The sequence below is a fragment of the Panulirus ornatus genome, chromosome 68, assembly GCF_036320965.1.
Source record: "Panulirus ornatus isolate Po-2019 chromosome 68, ASM3632096v1, whole genome shotgun sequence".
Lineage (NCBI taxonomy): Eukaryota > Metazoa > Arthropoda > Malacostraca > Decapoda > Palinuridae > Panulirus > Panulirus ornatus.
This window is the reverse complement of record NC_092291.1, coordinates 27,254,636-27,272,266: the sequence shown is the minus strand read 5'-3', so window position 1 is coordinate 27,272,266 and position 17,631 is coordinate 27,254,636. Positions and strand designations below refer to the sequence as shown.

The 17,631-nt window shown below is 39.8% G+C and overlaps 1 protein-coding gene across 4 annotated transcripts in view; it reads right to left on the bottom strand.

Moving 5' to 3' along the window:
• U2af38 (U2 small nuclear riboprotein auxiliary factor 38) overlaps positions 1 to 17,631 on the bottom strand; it is a 238,072-nt gene that overhangs the window by 218,455 nt on the left and 1,986 nt on the right. For 3 of the 4 annotated variants that reach the window (XM_071659278.1, XM_071659276.1, XM_071659279.1), the window contains exon 2: positions 12,503 to 12,590. In XM_071659278.1, coding sequence (XP_071515379.1) covers positions 12,503 to 12,549 — 47 coding nt within the window. In that variant the 5' untranslated portion in view covers positions 12,550 to 12,590. Of the gene's footprint in view, positions 1 to 11,880; positions 11,971 to 12,502; positions 12,591 to 17,631 lie in introns of all 4 variants that reach the window. The other variant, XM_071659280.1, reaches the window with a different exon arrangement.

The window sequence follows — 17,631 nt, the reverse complement described above, 5'->3', positions numbered from 1 at the left end:
GCATCTCTATCAACTCTATCATATGCCTTCTCCAGTGAATGTTGCTTTCCGGCAGGGGTGCGTGATGTCTTCATGGTTGTTTAATTTGTTTATGGATGGGGTTGTTAGGGAGGTGAATGTGAGAGTTTTGGAGAGAGGGGCAAGTATGCAGTCGGTTGTGGATGAGAGGGCTTGGGAAGTGAGTAGTTGTTGTTCACTGATGATACAGCGCTGGTGGCTGATTCGGGTGAGAAACTGCAGAAGCTGGTGACTGAGTTTGGTATAGTGTGTGAAAGAAGAAAGCTGAGAGTAAATGTGAATAAGAGCAAGGTCATTAGGTACAGTAGGGTTGAGGGACAAGGCAATTGGCAGGTAAGTTTGAATGGAGAAAAACTGGAGGAAGTGAAGTGTTTTAAATATCTGGGAGTGGATTTGGCAGCGGATGGAACCATGGAAGTGGAAGTGAGTCAAAGGGTGGGGGAGGGGGCAAAGTTTCTAGGAGTGTTAAAGAATGTGTGGAAGGCGAGAACATTATCTTGGAAAGAAAAAATGAGTATGTTTGAAGGAATAGTGGGTCCAACAATGTTATATGATTGCAAGGCATGGCCTATAGATAGGGTTGTTCGGAGGAGAGTGGATGTGTTGGAAATGAGATTTTTGAGGACAATGTGTGGTGTGAGGTGGTTTAATTGAGTAAGTAATGAAAGGGTAAGAGAGATGTGTGGTAATAAAAAGAGTGTGGTTTTGAGCGAGCAGAAGAGGGTGTATTGAAATGGTTTGGTCACATGGAGAAAATGAGTGAGGAAAGATTGACCAAGAGGATATATGTGTCAGAGGTGGAGGGAACTAGGAGAAGTGGGAGACCAAATTGGTGGAAGGATGGAGTGGAAATGATTTTGAGCAATCGGGGCCTGAACATGCAGGAGGGTGAAAGGCGTGCAAGGAATAGAGTGGATTGGAACGATGTGGTATACCGGGGTCAACGTGCTGTCAATGGATTGAACCAGGGCATGTGAAGCGTCTGGGGTAAACCATGGAAAGTTTTGTGGGGCCTGGATGTGGAAAGGGAGCTGTGGTTTCGGTGCATTATACATGACAGCTACACACTGAGTGTGAACGAATTCACACCCAGAATCCACAAAACTTTTCATGGTTTACCCTAGACGCTTCACATGACCTGCTTCAATCCACTGACAGCACGTTGACCCCAGTATACCACATCATCCCAATTCACTCTATTCCTTGCACGCCTTTCGCCCTCCTGAATGTTGAGGCCCCGATTGTTCAAAATCTTTTTCACTTCATCCCTCCACCTCCAATTTGGTCTCCCACTTCCCCTCATTCCTTCCACCTCTGACACATATATCCTCTTTGTCAATTTTTCCTCACCCATTCTCTCCATGTAACCAAACCTTTTCAACACACCCTCTTCTGCTCTCTTAACCACACTCTTTTTATTACCACACATCTCTCTTACCCTTTCATTACTTACTCGATTAAACCACTTCACACCACATATTGTACTCGAACATCTCATTTCCAACATATCCACCCTCCTCCATCCAACCCTATCTATAGCCCACGCCTCACAACCATATATCATTGTTGGAACCACTATTACTTCAAACATACACATTTTTGCCTTCCCAGATAATGTTTTCGCCTTCCACACATTTTTCAATGCTCCCAGAACTTTTGCTCCCTCCCCCACCCTGTGACTCACTTCCACTTCTATGGTTCCATCCGCTGCCAAATCCACTCCCAGATATCTAAAACACTTCACTTCCTCCAGTTTTTCTCCATTCAAACTTACCTCGCAACTGTACATAGTAACCTAGGTCTTATTCACATTTACTCTCAGCTTTCTTTTTTCACATGCTTTACCAAACTCAGTCACCAGCTTCTGCAATTTCTCACCTCACCCCTACATGTAACCCAAAACTTTCGCATTTGCTCCTCTATAGAAGGCTTTTAACCATCCAACTGTTGTCTCCCTGTACCATATGATCTTAACACATCCCACAAATATTTCCACTTGACTTTATCATACACCTTCTCCAGATCCATGAAAGCTGCATACAACTTCTAACCTTTTGCTAAATACTTTTCCATGGTCATCTTTACAACAAAAATCTGATCCACATATTCCCTACCTTTCCTAAATCCCCTCGCTCTTCACTTATTCTGCATTCCATCACTTCCATCACTCTCTCAATTAATATTCTTACATACACTTCTGGTATACTTAACAGACATATTCCCCTATAATTGCTACAATCATCCTTCACACCCTTTGCTTTGAATAAAAGAACAATTATAGCTTTTCTTAGGTACAACCTTCAGTTTCCATGCTAAATTACATATGATGCATCCACTCTCACACTCACACTTTTTCCATACTTCGACGTTTCAGTTGTAATCCCATCCACTCCAGGTGCCTTTCCTACCTTCAGCCTCACTATTGCTCTTCTTAACTCCCTCTTTGCTATAGGCCCCTGGACTTGTATCCTCTTCCTACCCTCCTCCATACCCATAAATGTAACAACTGCTGCCTCCCCTTCTCCCACATCCACCTGTTCTTCAAAATATTTTCTCTTTCCATCTTCCTTTCACTTCCTCCTTTTGATTCAGCAATTCCCCTTCCTTACTTCTCTCATCAACATTTCCACTCTTATATCCACCTCTTTCCTTTTTTACCTCCTTCCAGTATAGTTTCTTATTATCCCAAAACTTTTCACTTAACTTTCTTCCAAAATCTTCATCTACTCTTTCTTTGCTTTCCTCTATCAGATTCTTAATATTCTGCTTACATATTTTGTATTATTCCCTCCTCCTTTTCTGAACTTCCACTGGTACATTTCTATTGAGCAAACTACCATATGCCTTTTTCTTCACTCCACAGCATTTCTAATCTCTTTTGTCCACCAAACATTGCCCTTTTTATTCCTGTATCCAACTCCTGACTCTATAACCTTTAATAGTATTTCTCTCAACATTTTAAACACCTCATTCACAATATGACTGCATTCCTACATTCACAGCACTTCCACCTAAGCTTTTAATTACCTTCCTTTCATACTCCTCCCTGTATTTTTCCTGATTCATCTTCTCACTTGCCAACATTTTTACCTCTCCATTCTTCATTACACCATACCTTCACTTATCCCTGATCTTCACCCTCACAAGAACTGCAAACTGGTCAGAGTCTCGAGAATCCTCTCACAACTCAACTCACATCCAGCTCAGCCTTTCTCAATCTTTCATCCACTGCCATATAATCAATCAAAGCCTTTTGCTCTTCTCCTCCATCATTCCTCATCCATGTAGATCTGTGATCATCTTGTGCTGATAAAAGTTGTTTGCAAAGAATAAACCCCTCTCAGCAAAAATATCCACGATATAGCTTCCATTCTCATTTTCTCCAGGCACTCCCATTTACCAACTATCTCACCAATTCCATCACATCCCACTTTCACATTCATGTTATCCAATACAACCTTGCTCTCTCATTCTCAAAACTGTTTATACAGTCATTCAAATTTCTCCAGAAAAGTTTCATTCTAATCTTTCCTCATACAGTCTTCATGTTCACAAGTGCAAATACACATACCCATGCATATTTCACAGTCCTAATCTTTCCTTTCACCCACATTATTCTTGATCCAATCCATCCATGCTTTGTTACATCCCATACTCTTGGTGATAGCAGAATTGCACATCCTTCTTTTCCTCTTCCCTGATAATTTTTACTCAATCCTGTCAATACCACACCCTCCATCCATGCCCTCCCATAACTTGCCTTCATGATTTTCATTTTCACTCCACACACCCTCCCCGAGGATATGGGTTTCCCCAATCCCTTGCACATCCATGCTACAGCTCCTAGACCTCTGTACAATCTTCCTCCTTTTACCATCCTTAGTCATCCCATTCACATTCAGCACCATCACCTTCAATTGCTCATTCTTTTTAATCCTCTGCATAACTGGTAGACTCCAGTGCCACTTCTTAGCCTCTTGCGCCTCACCCTTGACAGGTCATTGGCAGAGGGCAACTCTGGTGCAGTGTTTCCTGAGGCAGCAAGGCTCCAAAATTGTCAAAACTAAAAGTAACAGTACACCTCAGGTGTTTGTCCAAATCTAAAATTACTGCCTGATGTAATTGGGCATTAACTCCCCATTTAGTTCCACCCCTAAGGGGTACACTAATGAGGTCACCATGAGAAGGTTACTCCAGTAAAACTAAAAGTACCTGTCGAGATGCTGAAAACTCAATACTTTTCCCAATTCCAAGCTTCTTTACTTTCCACAGTAGTAGTATCTCCTACCTCATTGATTACGATACTACAAATTCAGTGATGACTTCATGGACATGTACATCAATATGTTGGTGAATGTGGAGAAGAGAGAGGGCAGTCAACTGCTTATCAGTCATTTGGCTGTGTTCTTATATCTTCAGGTGGTAAAAAAGCTAAGTGAGTGATCAGCTGTGGCAGCTGTGAAGACTGGAACATTAAGTTGTATATTGGATGAAATGCATGTTTGAGCACAGTCCAATAGTGGCAAAGAAGGTGTTGTGCAGGGAAGTATCTAGGAACTTGATATATCGATGAAATGCCTCCACATTTCTAGTTCCACATCAAGTGGTAAGGGTGATGGACAAAAAGGCCCATATAATTTGATACTGTGCCACATTTCATCTGTTAATTTGTTAATGAGGTTTGTAAGTATGTACTGAGCACACAGCTAGAGTAGGGGCTTGCAGAATCTGTTGTCAAACTGAGTAATGAGATGGTAAATAAAAAGGCGAGTGCACAGTGAGTTGCTGGAAGTCTATGGGGTTGGACACTCATGTGTTCTTTTGCAGAGACTATTGCCATCGTCATTTCAAACTGACAACAAAAGACCGAGAGAACAGAGTACAGCAACGAGCTACCAAAATGATTCCTGTTCTGAGAAACAAATCCAATGACAGATTGTTAAATGACTAAAACTTGTTCAGTTTAGAAAAGAAGTTTAGAGATGATTCAATAAAGGTATTGAAAATTACTGAGAGCTTTGAAAAATAAGAAATCCCATTAGCTGATCTGTTATATTTTTTCATTATACTTTGTTGCTGTCTCCTGCATTAGTGAGGTAGCACAAGGAAACAGACAAAAGAAATGGCCCAACCCACCCACATACACATGTATATACATACCTATACATTTCAACGTATACATACATATATATACACAGACATTTACAAACATGTACATAATTCATACTTGCTGCCTTTATTCATTCCCACTGCCACCCTGCCACACAAGAAATGACAACCCTCTCCCCCCACACACGTGAGGTAGCGCTAGGAAAAGACAACAAAAGCCACATTCGTTCACACTCAGTCTCTAACTGTCATGTAAAATGCACCGAAACCACAGCTCTCTTTCTACATCCAGGCCCCACAAAATGTTCCATGGTTTACCCCAGATGCTTTACATGCCCTGGTTCAATCCATTGACAGCACGTTGACCCCAGTATACCACATCGTTCCAATTCACTCTATTCCTTGCAAGCCTTTCACCCTCCTGCATGTTCAGGCCCCAGTCACTCAAAATCTTTTTCACTCCATCCTTCCACCTCCAATTTGGTCTCCCACTTCACGTTCCCTCCACCTCTGACACATATATCCTCTTTCTCACTCATTCTTTCCATTTGACCAAACCATTTCAATACACCCTCATCTGCTCTCTCAACCACACTCTTTTTATTACCACACATCTCTCTTACATCTCGGTGCATTATACATGACAGCTAGAGACTGAGTGTGAATGAATGTGGCCTTTGTTGTCTTTTCTTAGCGCTACCTTGCGCACATGCGGGGGGAGGGGGTTGTTATTTCATGTGTGGCGGGGTGGTAATGGGAATGAATAAAGCCAGACAGGATGAATTATGTACATGTGTATATATGTATATGTCTGTGTGTGTATATATATGTATACGTTGAGATGTATAGGTATGTGTATTTGCAAGTGTGGACATGTATGTATATACATGTGTATGTGGGTGGGTTGGGCCATTCTTTCATTTGTTTCCTTGCGCTACCTCACTAACGCGGGAGACAGCGACAAATATTTTTTTTTATTATACTTTGTCGCTGTCTCCCACGTTTGCGAGGTAGCGCAAGGAAACAGACGAAAGAAATGGCCCAACCCCCCCCATACACATGTATATACATACGTCCACACACGCAAATATACATACCTACACAGCTTTCCATGGCTTACCCCAGACGCTTCACATGCCTTGGTTCAATCCACTGACAGCACGTCAACCCCGGTATACCACATCGCTCCACTTCACTCTATTCCTTGCCCTCCTTTCACCCTCCTGCATGTTCAGGCCCCGATCACACAAAATCTTTTTCACTCCATCTTTCCACCTCCAATTTGGTCTCCCTCTTCTCCTTGTTCCCTCCACCTCCGACACATATATCCTCTTGGTCAATCTTTCCTCACTCATCCTCTCCATGTGCCCAAACCACTTCAAAACACCCTCTTCTGCTCTCTCAACCACGCTCTTTTGATTTCCACACATCTCTCTTACCCTTACGTTACTCACTCGATCAAACCACCTCACACCACACATTGTCCTCAAACATCTCATTTCCAGCACATCCATCCTCCTGCGCACAACTCTATCCATAGCCCACGCCTCGCAACCATACAACATTGTTGGAACCACTATTCCTTCATACATACCCATTTTTGCTTTCCGAGATAATGTTCTCGACTTCCACACATTCTTCAAGGCCCCCAGAATTTTCACTCCCTCCCCCACCCTATGATCCACTTCCGCTTCCATGGTTCCATCCGCTGCCAGATCCACTCCCAGATATCTAAAACACTTCACTTCCTCCAGTTTTTCTCCATTCAAACTCACCTCCCAATTGACTTGACCCTCAACCCTACTGTACCTAATAACCTTGCTCTTATTCACATTTACTCTTAACTTTCTTCTTCCACACACTTTACCAAACTCAGTCACCAGCTTCTGCAGTTTCTCACATGAATCAGCCACCAGCGCTGTATCATCAGCGAACAACAACTGACTCACTTCCCAAGCTCTCTCATCCCCAACAGACTTTCATACTTGCCCCTCTTTCCAAAACTCTTGCATTTACCTCCCTAACAACCCCATCCATAAACAAATTAAACAACCATGGAGACATCACACACCCCTGCCGCAAACCTACATTCACTGAGAACCAATCACTTTCCTCTCTTCCTACACGTACACATGCCTTACATCCTCGATAAAAACTTTTCACTGCTTCTAACAACTTTCCTCCCACACCATATATTCTTAATACCTTCCACAGAGCATCTCTATCAACTCTATCATATGCCTTCTCCAGATCCATAAATGCTACATACAAATCCATTGCTTTTCTAAGTATTTCTCACATACATTCTTCAAAGCAAACACCTGATCCACACATCCTCTACCACTTCTGAAACCACACTGCTCTTCCCCAATCTGATGCTCTGTACATGCCTTCACCCTCTCAATCAATACCCTCCCATATAATTTACCAGGAATACTCAACAAACTTATACCTCTGTAATTTGAGCACTCACTCTTATCCCCTTTGCCTTTGTACAATGGCACTATGCACACATTCCGCCAATCCTCAGGCACCTCACCATGAGTCATACATACATTAAATAACCTTACCAACCAGTCAACAATACAGTCACCCCCTTTTTTAATAAATTCCACTGCAATACCATCCAAACCTGCTGCCTTGCCGGCTTTCATCTTCCGCAAAGCTTTCACAATCTCTTCTCTGTTTACCAAATCATTTTCCCTAACCCTCTCACTTTGCACACCACCTCGACCAAAACACCCTATATCTGCCACTCTATCATCAAACACATTCAACAAACCTTCAAAATACTCACTCCATCTCCTTCTCACATCACCACTACTTGTTATCACCTCCCCATTTGCGCCCTTCACTGAAGTTCCCATTTGCTCCCTTGTCTTACGCACTTTATTTACCTCCTTCCAGAACATCTTTTTATTCTCCCTAAAATTTAATGATACTCTCTCACCCCAACTCTCATTTGCCCTTTTTTTCACCTCTTGCACCTTTCTCTTGACCTCCTGTCTCTTTCTTTTATACATCTCCCACTCAATTGCATTTTTTCCCTGCAAAAATCGTCCAAATGCCTCTCTCTTCTCTTTCACTAATACTCTTACCTCTTCATCCCACCACTCACTACCCTTTCTAATCAACCCACCTCCCACTCTTCTCATGCCACAAGCATCTTTTGCGCAATCCATCACTGATTCCCTAAATACATCCCATTCCTCCCCCACTCCCCTTAAAATACTCTCTTACCCTTTCATTACTTACTCAAACCACCTTACACCAGACATTGTCCTCAAACATCTCATTTCCAACACATCTATCCTCCTCTGCACAACCATATCTATAGCCCACGCCTCGCAACCATATAACATTGTTAGAACCACTATTCCTATGCTAAATAATTATGGCTGATTTTTCTAATAGTAATGGATAAAAGCCTGCAGGCAAATGTTTTACTTTGAATGAGACAAAGTACTTGCTCTTCAAGTGCTGTTAACATAAGGCATTGTATGAGAGTAGTTGAAAGCAGTACCATATGTATGACTAAAATCAGACTCAACAAATCTTCAATTCAAGTTCTCAACTAACATCATTTGCACCTCCAGAAATATGGAGGATAAAGATATTTCCCTTAAAGGCATTTGTTCCTTTTTTTAATGACACAAAGCTCTGAAAAGTATCATTGGTCTGTTGTTGACTGCATTCCTATATTTTTCTTCATAAAGCCCAGCATATGAAGTGATCAAGCTAAACTGTGAAATAGTTTGTCGAGCTTGGTCATGGATGGTAGTCTATTGTTTCAGTACATCATACTTTACAGCCTGTGATTGACTGAGCACAAAAGAAGCCAAAATAACTTACTAAGACAGGCAATGCAAATATGTATTGTATATAGAAAAGTCTTTAATCAGTGATAAAAATTGCAACATCACAGAGAAAATTACAACCATGATCAATCACAAAAAAAGCCTTGCAAGATACACACGACTGATACATCTTAAATGTAATCTTTTTTTTTTTCATTTCCAGATGTCTTCTCAAATGTAAAATCTTGCTTTTCATTTCCTATACTTGGAATTTTCAGTAAAGTGCCTGCTGATTCCAAACAGATAAAGGATAATTCTCAATACCATTCATATCAAAAGGCTGTTATATGTATGAAGATATAAAAGTGAATCAATACTATATACAAAGTGAGGTAGTCCTGAGTAATACTTTACCCTCTATCCCCAGATGACTTTGCAGGGAGCAACAGTAGTCATAATAGTATTGCTAATGTATACTGGATTTTTCTGTACAGCCTGCTGATGTTACATTTCTCTGGCCAATAGGTGTCATCTTGGTTTCTTCCCTACACATTCAGGATTAGTAGTGACTCACTAGTGCCTCTCACTGTGACACTGGCTAATGCACATCCTCCTCTACCATTTCTCTACCACTTCCCTTGGGCATCTACACATTATCATTATACCATTAAAAGTATGTTAGCTCACATTTTTAAGAATATCCTTAAATTTTACATGTATTTCTTTAATTTCATGATAATATTCAGAAAACCTGAATAATGAACACTCTCCAAAACTCTACATGACCAATCAATTGAGATCTAACACTTAACTTCAGCATTATATGGCAGGCATGTGGTACTCATTCTTTTATGTATTCTTTTGTAATAATTTCATCTCATAATGGGACACAGAAAATCTGAATGATGTACATCCTTCAAAACCCCTCCTACACCACTTCCTTATGATCATTGTGTTAACTTTAGCACTATAATTCACCTCTCTTCAACTTTCTCTTTCCATATGACTTTTTCCTTTTACAGTTCCAGTCACAGAATAAAGTTCACACCAAGGATGGGCATTAAGTGAAATATAGAGAGGCTTATGAAAGGGAAAAAGATCAGACAAGGGAAAATATTTACGAATTTTGAAGGAAGTGAAGAACCTGTCTTTTGAAATAAGCCACTCTCTCTTTCTCTACTCTGTAGCTATTATTCAGACATGAGAAAATATTTACGAATTTTGAAGGAAGTGAAGAACCTGTCTTTTAAAATACACCACTCTCTCTCTCTCTCTCTACTCTGTAGCTATTATTCTGTCCATAATTCTGATGAATTATCTGCATGTGTCACCATCCCAAAGTCTGAATTCAAGGCATATATTTCACTGTTGCTTCCCATAGCTCCTGTGTGAAAACCAGCCACTCGAGAACTGGCTGTTATGACACCCTTCCCTTTCAGCCAAGCTATGGCATTCCCATTCTTCTTTTGTCTTTCCATCCATATATATCCTTTCTTCCTTTAAGAGTCAGGTTTACAAACATTTGCAGAGCCGTGATCAATTTCTGCTTTCTTTCACTGGAGTGCCCTTGATTGGAGCATCTTATGTGCCCATGCCATGTCAGTCACCATAAAATAAAATAAAAGGTCACAGCTATATAAGGTATGTCAGCCCACATTTTTGTACATATCCCCTAATGTTACACATATTTTTCATTTCATAACTGGAAACAGAAAATATGAATGATGCACACTCTCCTCCACCATTCCCCTGGGTTGGATTGGGTTATAAAATTCAGCCTCATAAACCAAGCACCACTCCCTTGGAGTATCTAAATGTTAAATTCAATATTATACCTCAACCATATAAGGTATATTAGTTTACTTATTTTTTACAAATTCTCTACTTTTACACATCTTTCATTCATTTTATACTGGCAATGAACGATGCACACCCTCCCAAACTCAACTCCACCCTTCCTCCATCACTCCCATGAGGGATTTATGTAGTGGAGGCACTAGGAATGAGCAAACCAGGCAAATGTGCAGTGCCCAACACTTCACCTAGCTGCAACAATTTTGTATTATCTCATATGAATCCATTTTCATATTATCAGTAATGTATTAAGATATTTTCATTGCAGTTCCAAGGATATGGCAAAATCAAAAGAGTTCAACTTGCTTACAGATCATTAAAATTAAGCCTCTAAGGGGCCCCAGTTAACCCTTTCCTAGAGCTCCAACAAACCTAAGGCCATCTCTAATACAGGCCTTATATTCAGTATTACATTATGGCCATAAGGTATGCTAGCTCACTTTTTTGTACATACTCTTTGTTTTTATCTATATTCCTTTCTTTTTATAAAGGGAGAAAAAATTTGAAGATCTTATTTTCTCCATATTGCTACTTGGCATCAAAGTGTTAAATATCACATGATAAATACCATAAGAATACCATACATTAACCTGATTTTCATTAGCATCACTAACATTTTTATAATTTCTTCCTTATATCTTATATTACTACGAGAGTTCAGCATAAAGATTTAAATAATTAATTTTATGTCTAAGTGCCCATCTATTTTTAATGGTTTGCTTAGTAAACTGGGTGTGAGTTTCTAAAAAATTAAACATGCCCTTATCTATGAAATGTATCTCTAAAATTCATGTAAAATGTTCACAAATCATTCAGAGTAGCCTTTACTGCTTCACTTAAGACAAACAACAATCCCAGTCACAGGCACAGAATACAAATCTGCTGAGTTACTGGGATAAATTTAAAAGAGAAACATCTCAAAGAAGCACTGTGGCAGTTCCATCACAGTTACAAGGTAAAACAGCTGAAATCCTTAAGAAAAAAAGCATAAATAACAATAATAGTGAAAATATTTGAGTCATATACACAGCTGCAAGTAACCATTATCACAAGATCTGACAGCCAAATGTAACAGAAAAGTAAATAACAAAGACATACTAACCCATCTTGCACTCTACCAACTGTACGTGCGTATTGGTGCTGAGTTTGCTGGATGGGTATGATAACCTGGGCTCAGAGTGATCATACATGGCTAGATAAAAAGACAAAGATACAACTCAGTGGATCACACAAAAGGGAGGGAGAGAGGGGAAAACTAATGCTTGTGCTACCAAAAAGTATTCATTATTGGTAAAATCCCACATGGGGCAATTTACATGATTCATCTAGGGATAAAGCTAATCACACTCGAAACAAAACTCCTCTGAAGTACAATAATTTATTTTGAAAGGTCAGTGTCTACTGCAACATCCCTGATGGCTGACTGTAATGATACGAGATGTGGAAACTCCACCTATTTGTAATTTACTGTTAATGCATGTCATACTATAAATTAGTTTTACTGGCAGTAGAGTTATATCATCTTTAAAAAGATAAAGAGTAATAAACACAGTGATGATATAAGACTGTCCTGAAAAAAGAAAAAAAGGACTTCTTGCAATATCAGAAATGTTCAAAAACAATTATGAAGAAATACAAGCATAATTAATTAGTAGTATATCGTCTTATTTTTGCACTCCCAAAATAAGACTTAACAGATGTTTAACATGACTTAAAACAATTACCTGACTGAAAGTTGGCTTATTATGAATTCTTGAACAACGATCTCCATGACGGCAAGCGCCGATTTTGAAGTAGAAACTGCAGTTGACCCTGCAATACAATTCTGACTTAGGAAAATTTATTCACGTATCACCATACCACTACCCTGTTTAGAGCACCAGCTTTATCAAAATCTTAAATATTTTGTATTAACTTTTTTCTTATTGCCTTCTCCCACTAACTGTGACCAACATTACATTTTGCCTGTCAACCTTTAACAACAATCATCAGTGACTTTTCTTCCATGAGAGACTTTATGATGGAATTTTAGCTCACCTCTAACTTCACAACTGGGTCAAGGATCAAGTCATTTACTCAGCATATGAAGACCACCCAAACTGCAGCGAGGTAACATAAGAACACATGAGAAAATGGCCTCATTCACTCACCAGCTATCATGAAACCAGAGCACCTAATCCAAAACCAGGCCTCACAGACCTTTCTTTGGTTTCCCATGCATGCTTCATATGCCTTAGTTCAGACCACTGACAGCATGCTACCCCCTGTATAGCACATCACTCCAACTACTTTCACCCCATGCGTGCCTTACACCCTCCTGCATGTTCAGATCCTGAACACTTAAAGCTTCTTTTACTACATCACTTCACTGTCTCCTTGGTTTCCCCCATTTCCTTGGTCCCCCACTTCTGGTGTGTATACTCTTCTTACTACCTTACCTCTCCCCTACGTTATCATTTCTTTTTCAAGTAATACTCCTTACACTACACACTGCCTTAAACATCATATTTCCAGTACACCCACTTTCACATTTTTGTCTAAAGTGCATACCTCACATTCATACATAAGTAATAGGACTAGCATACTATGAAACATCCCCACTGGACTGCAAGAGATGAGTGATTATTAGTGCTTATGTACCTGGCCATGAGAAAAAGACCATGAAAGGCAAATGTTTTGGGAGCTGAGTGAGTGTGTTAGCAGTTTTGATGCATAGAACCAGGTATTAGTGATGGGTGATTTGAATGCAAATGTAAGTAATGTGGCAGCTGAGGGTATAATTGGAGAGCATGGGGTATTCAGTGATGTGAATGGAAATGATGAACAGCCAGCCAGTGGAATTGCTTGTTGAAAAAGACCTGCTGATTGGGAATCCCTGGTTGAAAATGAGGAACACTAATAAGTATACATAAATGGATAGAAAAGGTGGTATGAGGGTATTTCTGGATTACATATTAATTCAAGGTGTGTGCGAAAGAGAGATTTGTGGATGTGAATGTGTTGAAAGGGGCAGTTGGTGAGATGTCTGACCATTACCTGGTTTGAAGGAGTTTTCAGAAAAGAGGAAATGATACAAGTGAGAAGAGGTTAGTGAAAGTAAGCAAGCTTAGAAAAGACACAGTGTAGAATGGAAAGAGAAGTGTGTGGTGTGTGGAAAGCAGGAGGTGGATGGGTAAATCAGGATAATGAGAGGTAGGATGTTAAAGTGCTGGTGATGGAGAAAAGAGAGGTAAATGGGTGGCATTTATTGGGAAAGTGCAAATGATTGGGAGATGTACAAGAAAAAGTGGCAGGAAGTCAAGAGGAAGACTGAAAAGGCAATTGGGGTGATCAATTATCAGAAAACTTGAATAATATGTTTTGGAAGGAGGTTAAATACAAGAAAAACACTAGAACAAATGGGAACATTAGTTATATGGGGTAAATGGAGAAGTGGTAACAGGTAGAGATGAGGTGAATAGGAGATAGAATGACTATTTTGAGGGCTGCTGAATGTGTTTGATGATAGAGTGGCAGATGTAGGGTGTTTGGTTTGGGGAGGTACGTAAAGTGAGAGAGTCATGGAAAGTGGTTAGGTGAAGAGAAGAGTTTTTTTTGCAAACCTTGAGTAAGATAAAATGTGCCAATATGGCTGGAGTGGATGGTATTGCTTTTGCATTTCTTAAAAGAGGGGGTGACTGTGTTGCTGACTGGTCAGTTAGGATTTTCAGCGTATGTATGGATCACAGTGAGGTGACTCAGGACTGGCAAAATACATTTATAGTACCAGTGTAATAAAGGCAAGGGAGCATGGTGAGTCTTAAAACTAAAGAGCCATAAGTTTCTTAAGCATACCTGAAGTCTTGTAAGGGAGAGTAGTGACTGAGAGGGTGAAGGCATGTATAGAGCACCAGATTCCTTCTAAACCTGCTTCCTTTCTCATACTGATCAAATTCCCTCTCTCAATTTGGACCTGTGCAACATTTTGTTAAATCTAAGAGTACTAATATGGAATTTCTCTCTCAATCACTTCTCTCTGTTCACTTTCAATACAATGTAATTCAACCCAGAAATATCATATACTCTAACCCGGAAACCACACTTAATGAACATCATGAAATTTCCTTCCCAGAAGCTGGGAATGTTGTACAGGTGCCATAATTATTTTCTTGTGAGTAGGTACTTCATATCTATGGTGTTTTTATTCATCCAAGTATGGAATACCACTCACACAGCTGGGCTGTCTCATTCTCTAACTCTCAATAGAGTGGAATCAGAAGTCTACCTCTTCATTATTTCTCTTGGCATCATTTCTATACAAACTTCTCTTTTCATATGCCATGACGTTGCTACTCTCTCTCTGATCTATATAGGTATTATTTTGGCCATTGTTGTCATGAACTGTCTGCATGTGTCCCAACCCCCAAAGTCTGGACCCGTGGCATGCATTTGGCTGCTGCTTCCCATAGTCTCTGTGTAGAGACTAGCCATTCAATGATTGACTGGTATGATACCTCTTCTTCCCCGAAACAGCTTAGCTTGGGAATTCTCTTCCTTCTTTTGTCATTCCCTCTTCATATAACCTTTCTTCCTTAAAGTGTCAGGTCTACAAACACCTTCAGAGCCTTAATTATTTTTTCTTTTTCTCTTGCTTTCCTCTTTGACCTAAGATGACCTTGACTGGGGCATGTTTTGTCCATGCCAAGTCAGTCACAAAATAAAAGAGTATTATAATTCATTGTGCAACAGTAGATGCTGCAATACCACCGAGATGAAATTCATGAATACTGCATCACAGAACATGATGGGTAATGTACAAATATATGAAACACTTGTAAAAAAAAATTCAACAGAATCTAAGGCAGCCTATCCATCCTGGTAGTTGAAATCTAACTTTTTCAGTATCTAAATGAAATACATATATCAGTCATATCCATGACTGAGTAATGTGCTAACTGTCACTGTATACCAGCACAGAAAACAAACCATGAGGCCAGATGTGTCATCCAACCTCCTTGTAAGTAACCATTCCATGCAATCCTCTACAGCAGACAAATTTCTTGATCAATCCAAAAGAGGGAACAGAGAAGGGGGCTAGGTGAGGATGTTCCCTCAGGGGCCCGGTCCTCTGTTCTTAACACTACCTCGCTGGCGCGGGATATAGCGAATAGTTTTAAAAAAAAAAGATCCAGCATTTGCTTTTACAGAGGATGGTCACATCCTGCTCCAATTAGTATTGCAATACTTGGATTTCAAAAGTTTTTACATGTAGACTTTGCAATTTGATTTTCAGTATTGTTCTTACAATGTGGGCAATAAATAAGCAGATATTCTATAGATGCCACTTGATTAGGACACCAAAGGAAGTATGAAGAATTTGAGTCCTCTCCTATGTAAATGTGCCATTAGTCCCAAAGGTTCAACTGTCAATTTTGTTACAACCAAGTCAAAGTGGCAGTCATGGGATAAAGTCCTGGGTTATTGATGCATCTTTCTTAAAGCTGAAGGTTTGCTATTACATATGAATTCCTCTTTCTTTCATGACTTACCTGACTAGAGACTTATAGTCACTGTAGCAAAGGGGGAAAGGTTCAGTCATTTCGTGACTGAGCCAGTTTTGTAGCAACATCCACTACTGTATTTCCAGTAATACTGATGGGAGATAGGACCCAATGGAAGCAGATAATTTGTTTTCTTGTACTGAGTGTCAGTAATGGATTAGACAACAAAATTTTTTGTGCATTTCAGTAAGGAGGATGTTGTTAATATTCTTGTTGATTCTACAGTCAAGATGAAACACTGAATTTTCATTAGTATGGTTCTGTAGAGAACATACAGTTCAGCACTTGAGATTGAAAGTGATGCTCATAATTTCCATATTTTAGAGATGGCAGGTTATAGTATGTAAACTGTTGCTAAGGGTAATTGTTAATTGGGATGGATCTGCCTAAAAGTATATGAAAGCAGTTTTTGTACTCTTCCTCTAGAGGTGAACAGGAAATGGAAATTTGTGAAGAATTGATTGGTGATTAGGAGCTAATCTGGTATTCGAGATAAATGTGTCTGGAGAGTTTCATTTCTGGTATGGAATAATGCCATTAATCATTATGGCTAAAGAATTCTCTGTGAAGTGAGGATGCCCAGTTTCTTGGATCTGTGGCATATGGCCATAAATGTGAACATTGTTGGTAAAGAGGGTGGTGATAGTGGTTTTTGGTTGGGTGCAAGATTTTGTTAACCACTGACTTGTTTGCTGCAAACCTAATGTGAGTGGGAGTGCCTAATTCTAATCAAAATTCATGATATTAGATAGGAGTAAAAATTTCCTATGTAATTCATAGAGCTGAATTTTAAATTGTGTCCAGTTCATCAAACTTGGAATTTAATGCTGAACTGTATATTGTGGACATATAATCCCTTCTACTCCTTACATGTACTCATTGTCTAAGGATAGGGTGGTGAGTGAGGTACATGGGGGACTCTCAGTGAAAGGGGATAGTATGCAATTTATTGGGGATGAGAGGGCCTGGGAAATGAGTCAATTATTGTTTACCTGATGATATAGCACTGATGGCAGATTTAGGTGAGAAACTGCAGAAGTTGCTGACTGAGTTTGGAAAAGTGTGGGAAAGGAAGAAGTCAAGAGTAAATATGAATAAAGGCAAAGTTACTAGGATTAGCAAGGTTGAGGGATAGGTTGGCTGGGATGAGTTTGAATAGAGAAAGACTGGAAGAAGTGAAGTATTTTTTATAACTGGAAGTGGACATGGCAGCAATGAAACCAAGGAAGCAAAAGTGAGTCAAAGGGTGGGTTAGGGGGCAAAGGTTCTAGGAGCACTAAAGAATGTGTGGAAGAAGACTGTTACCTAGGAAA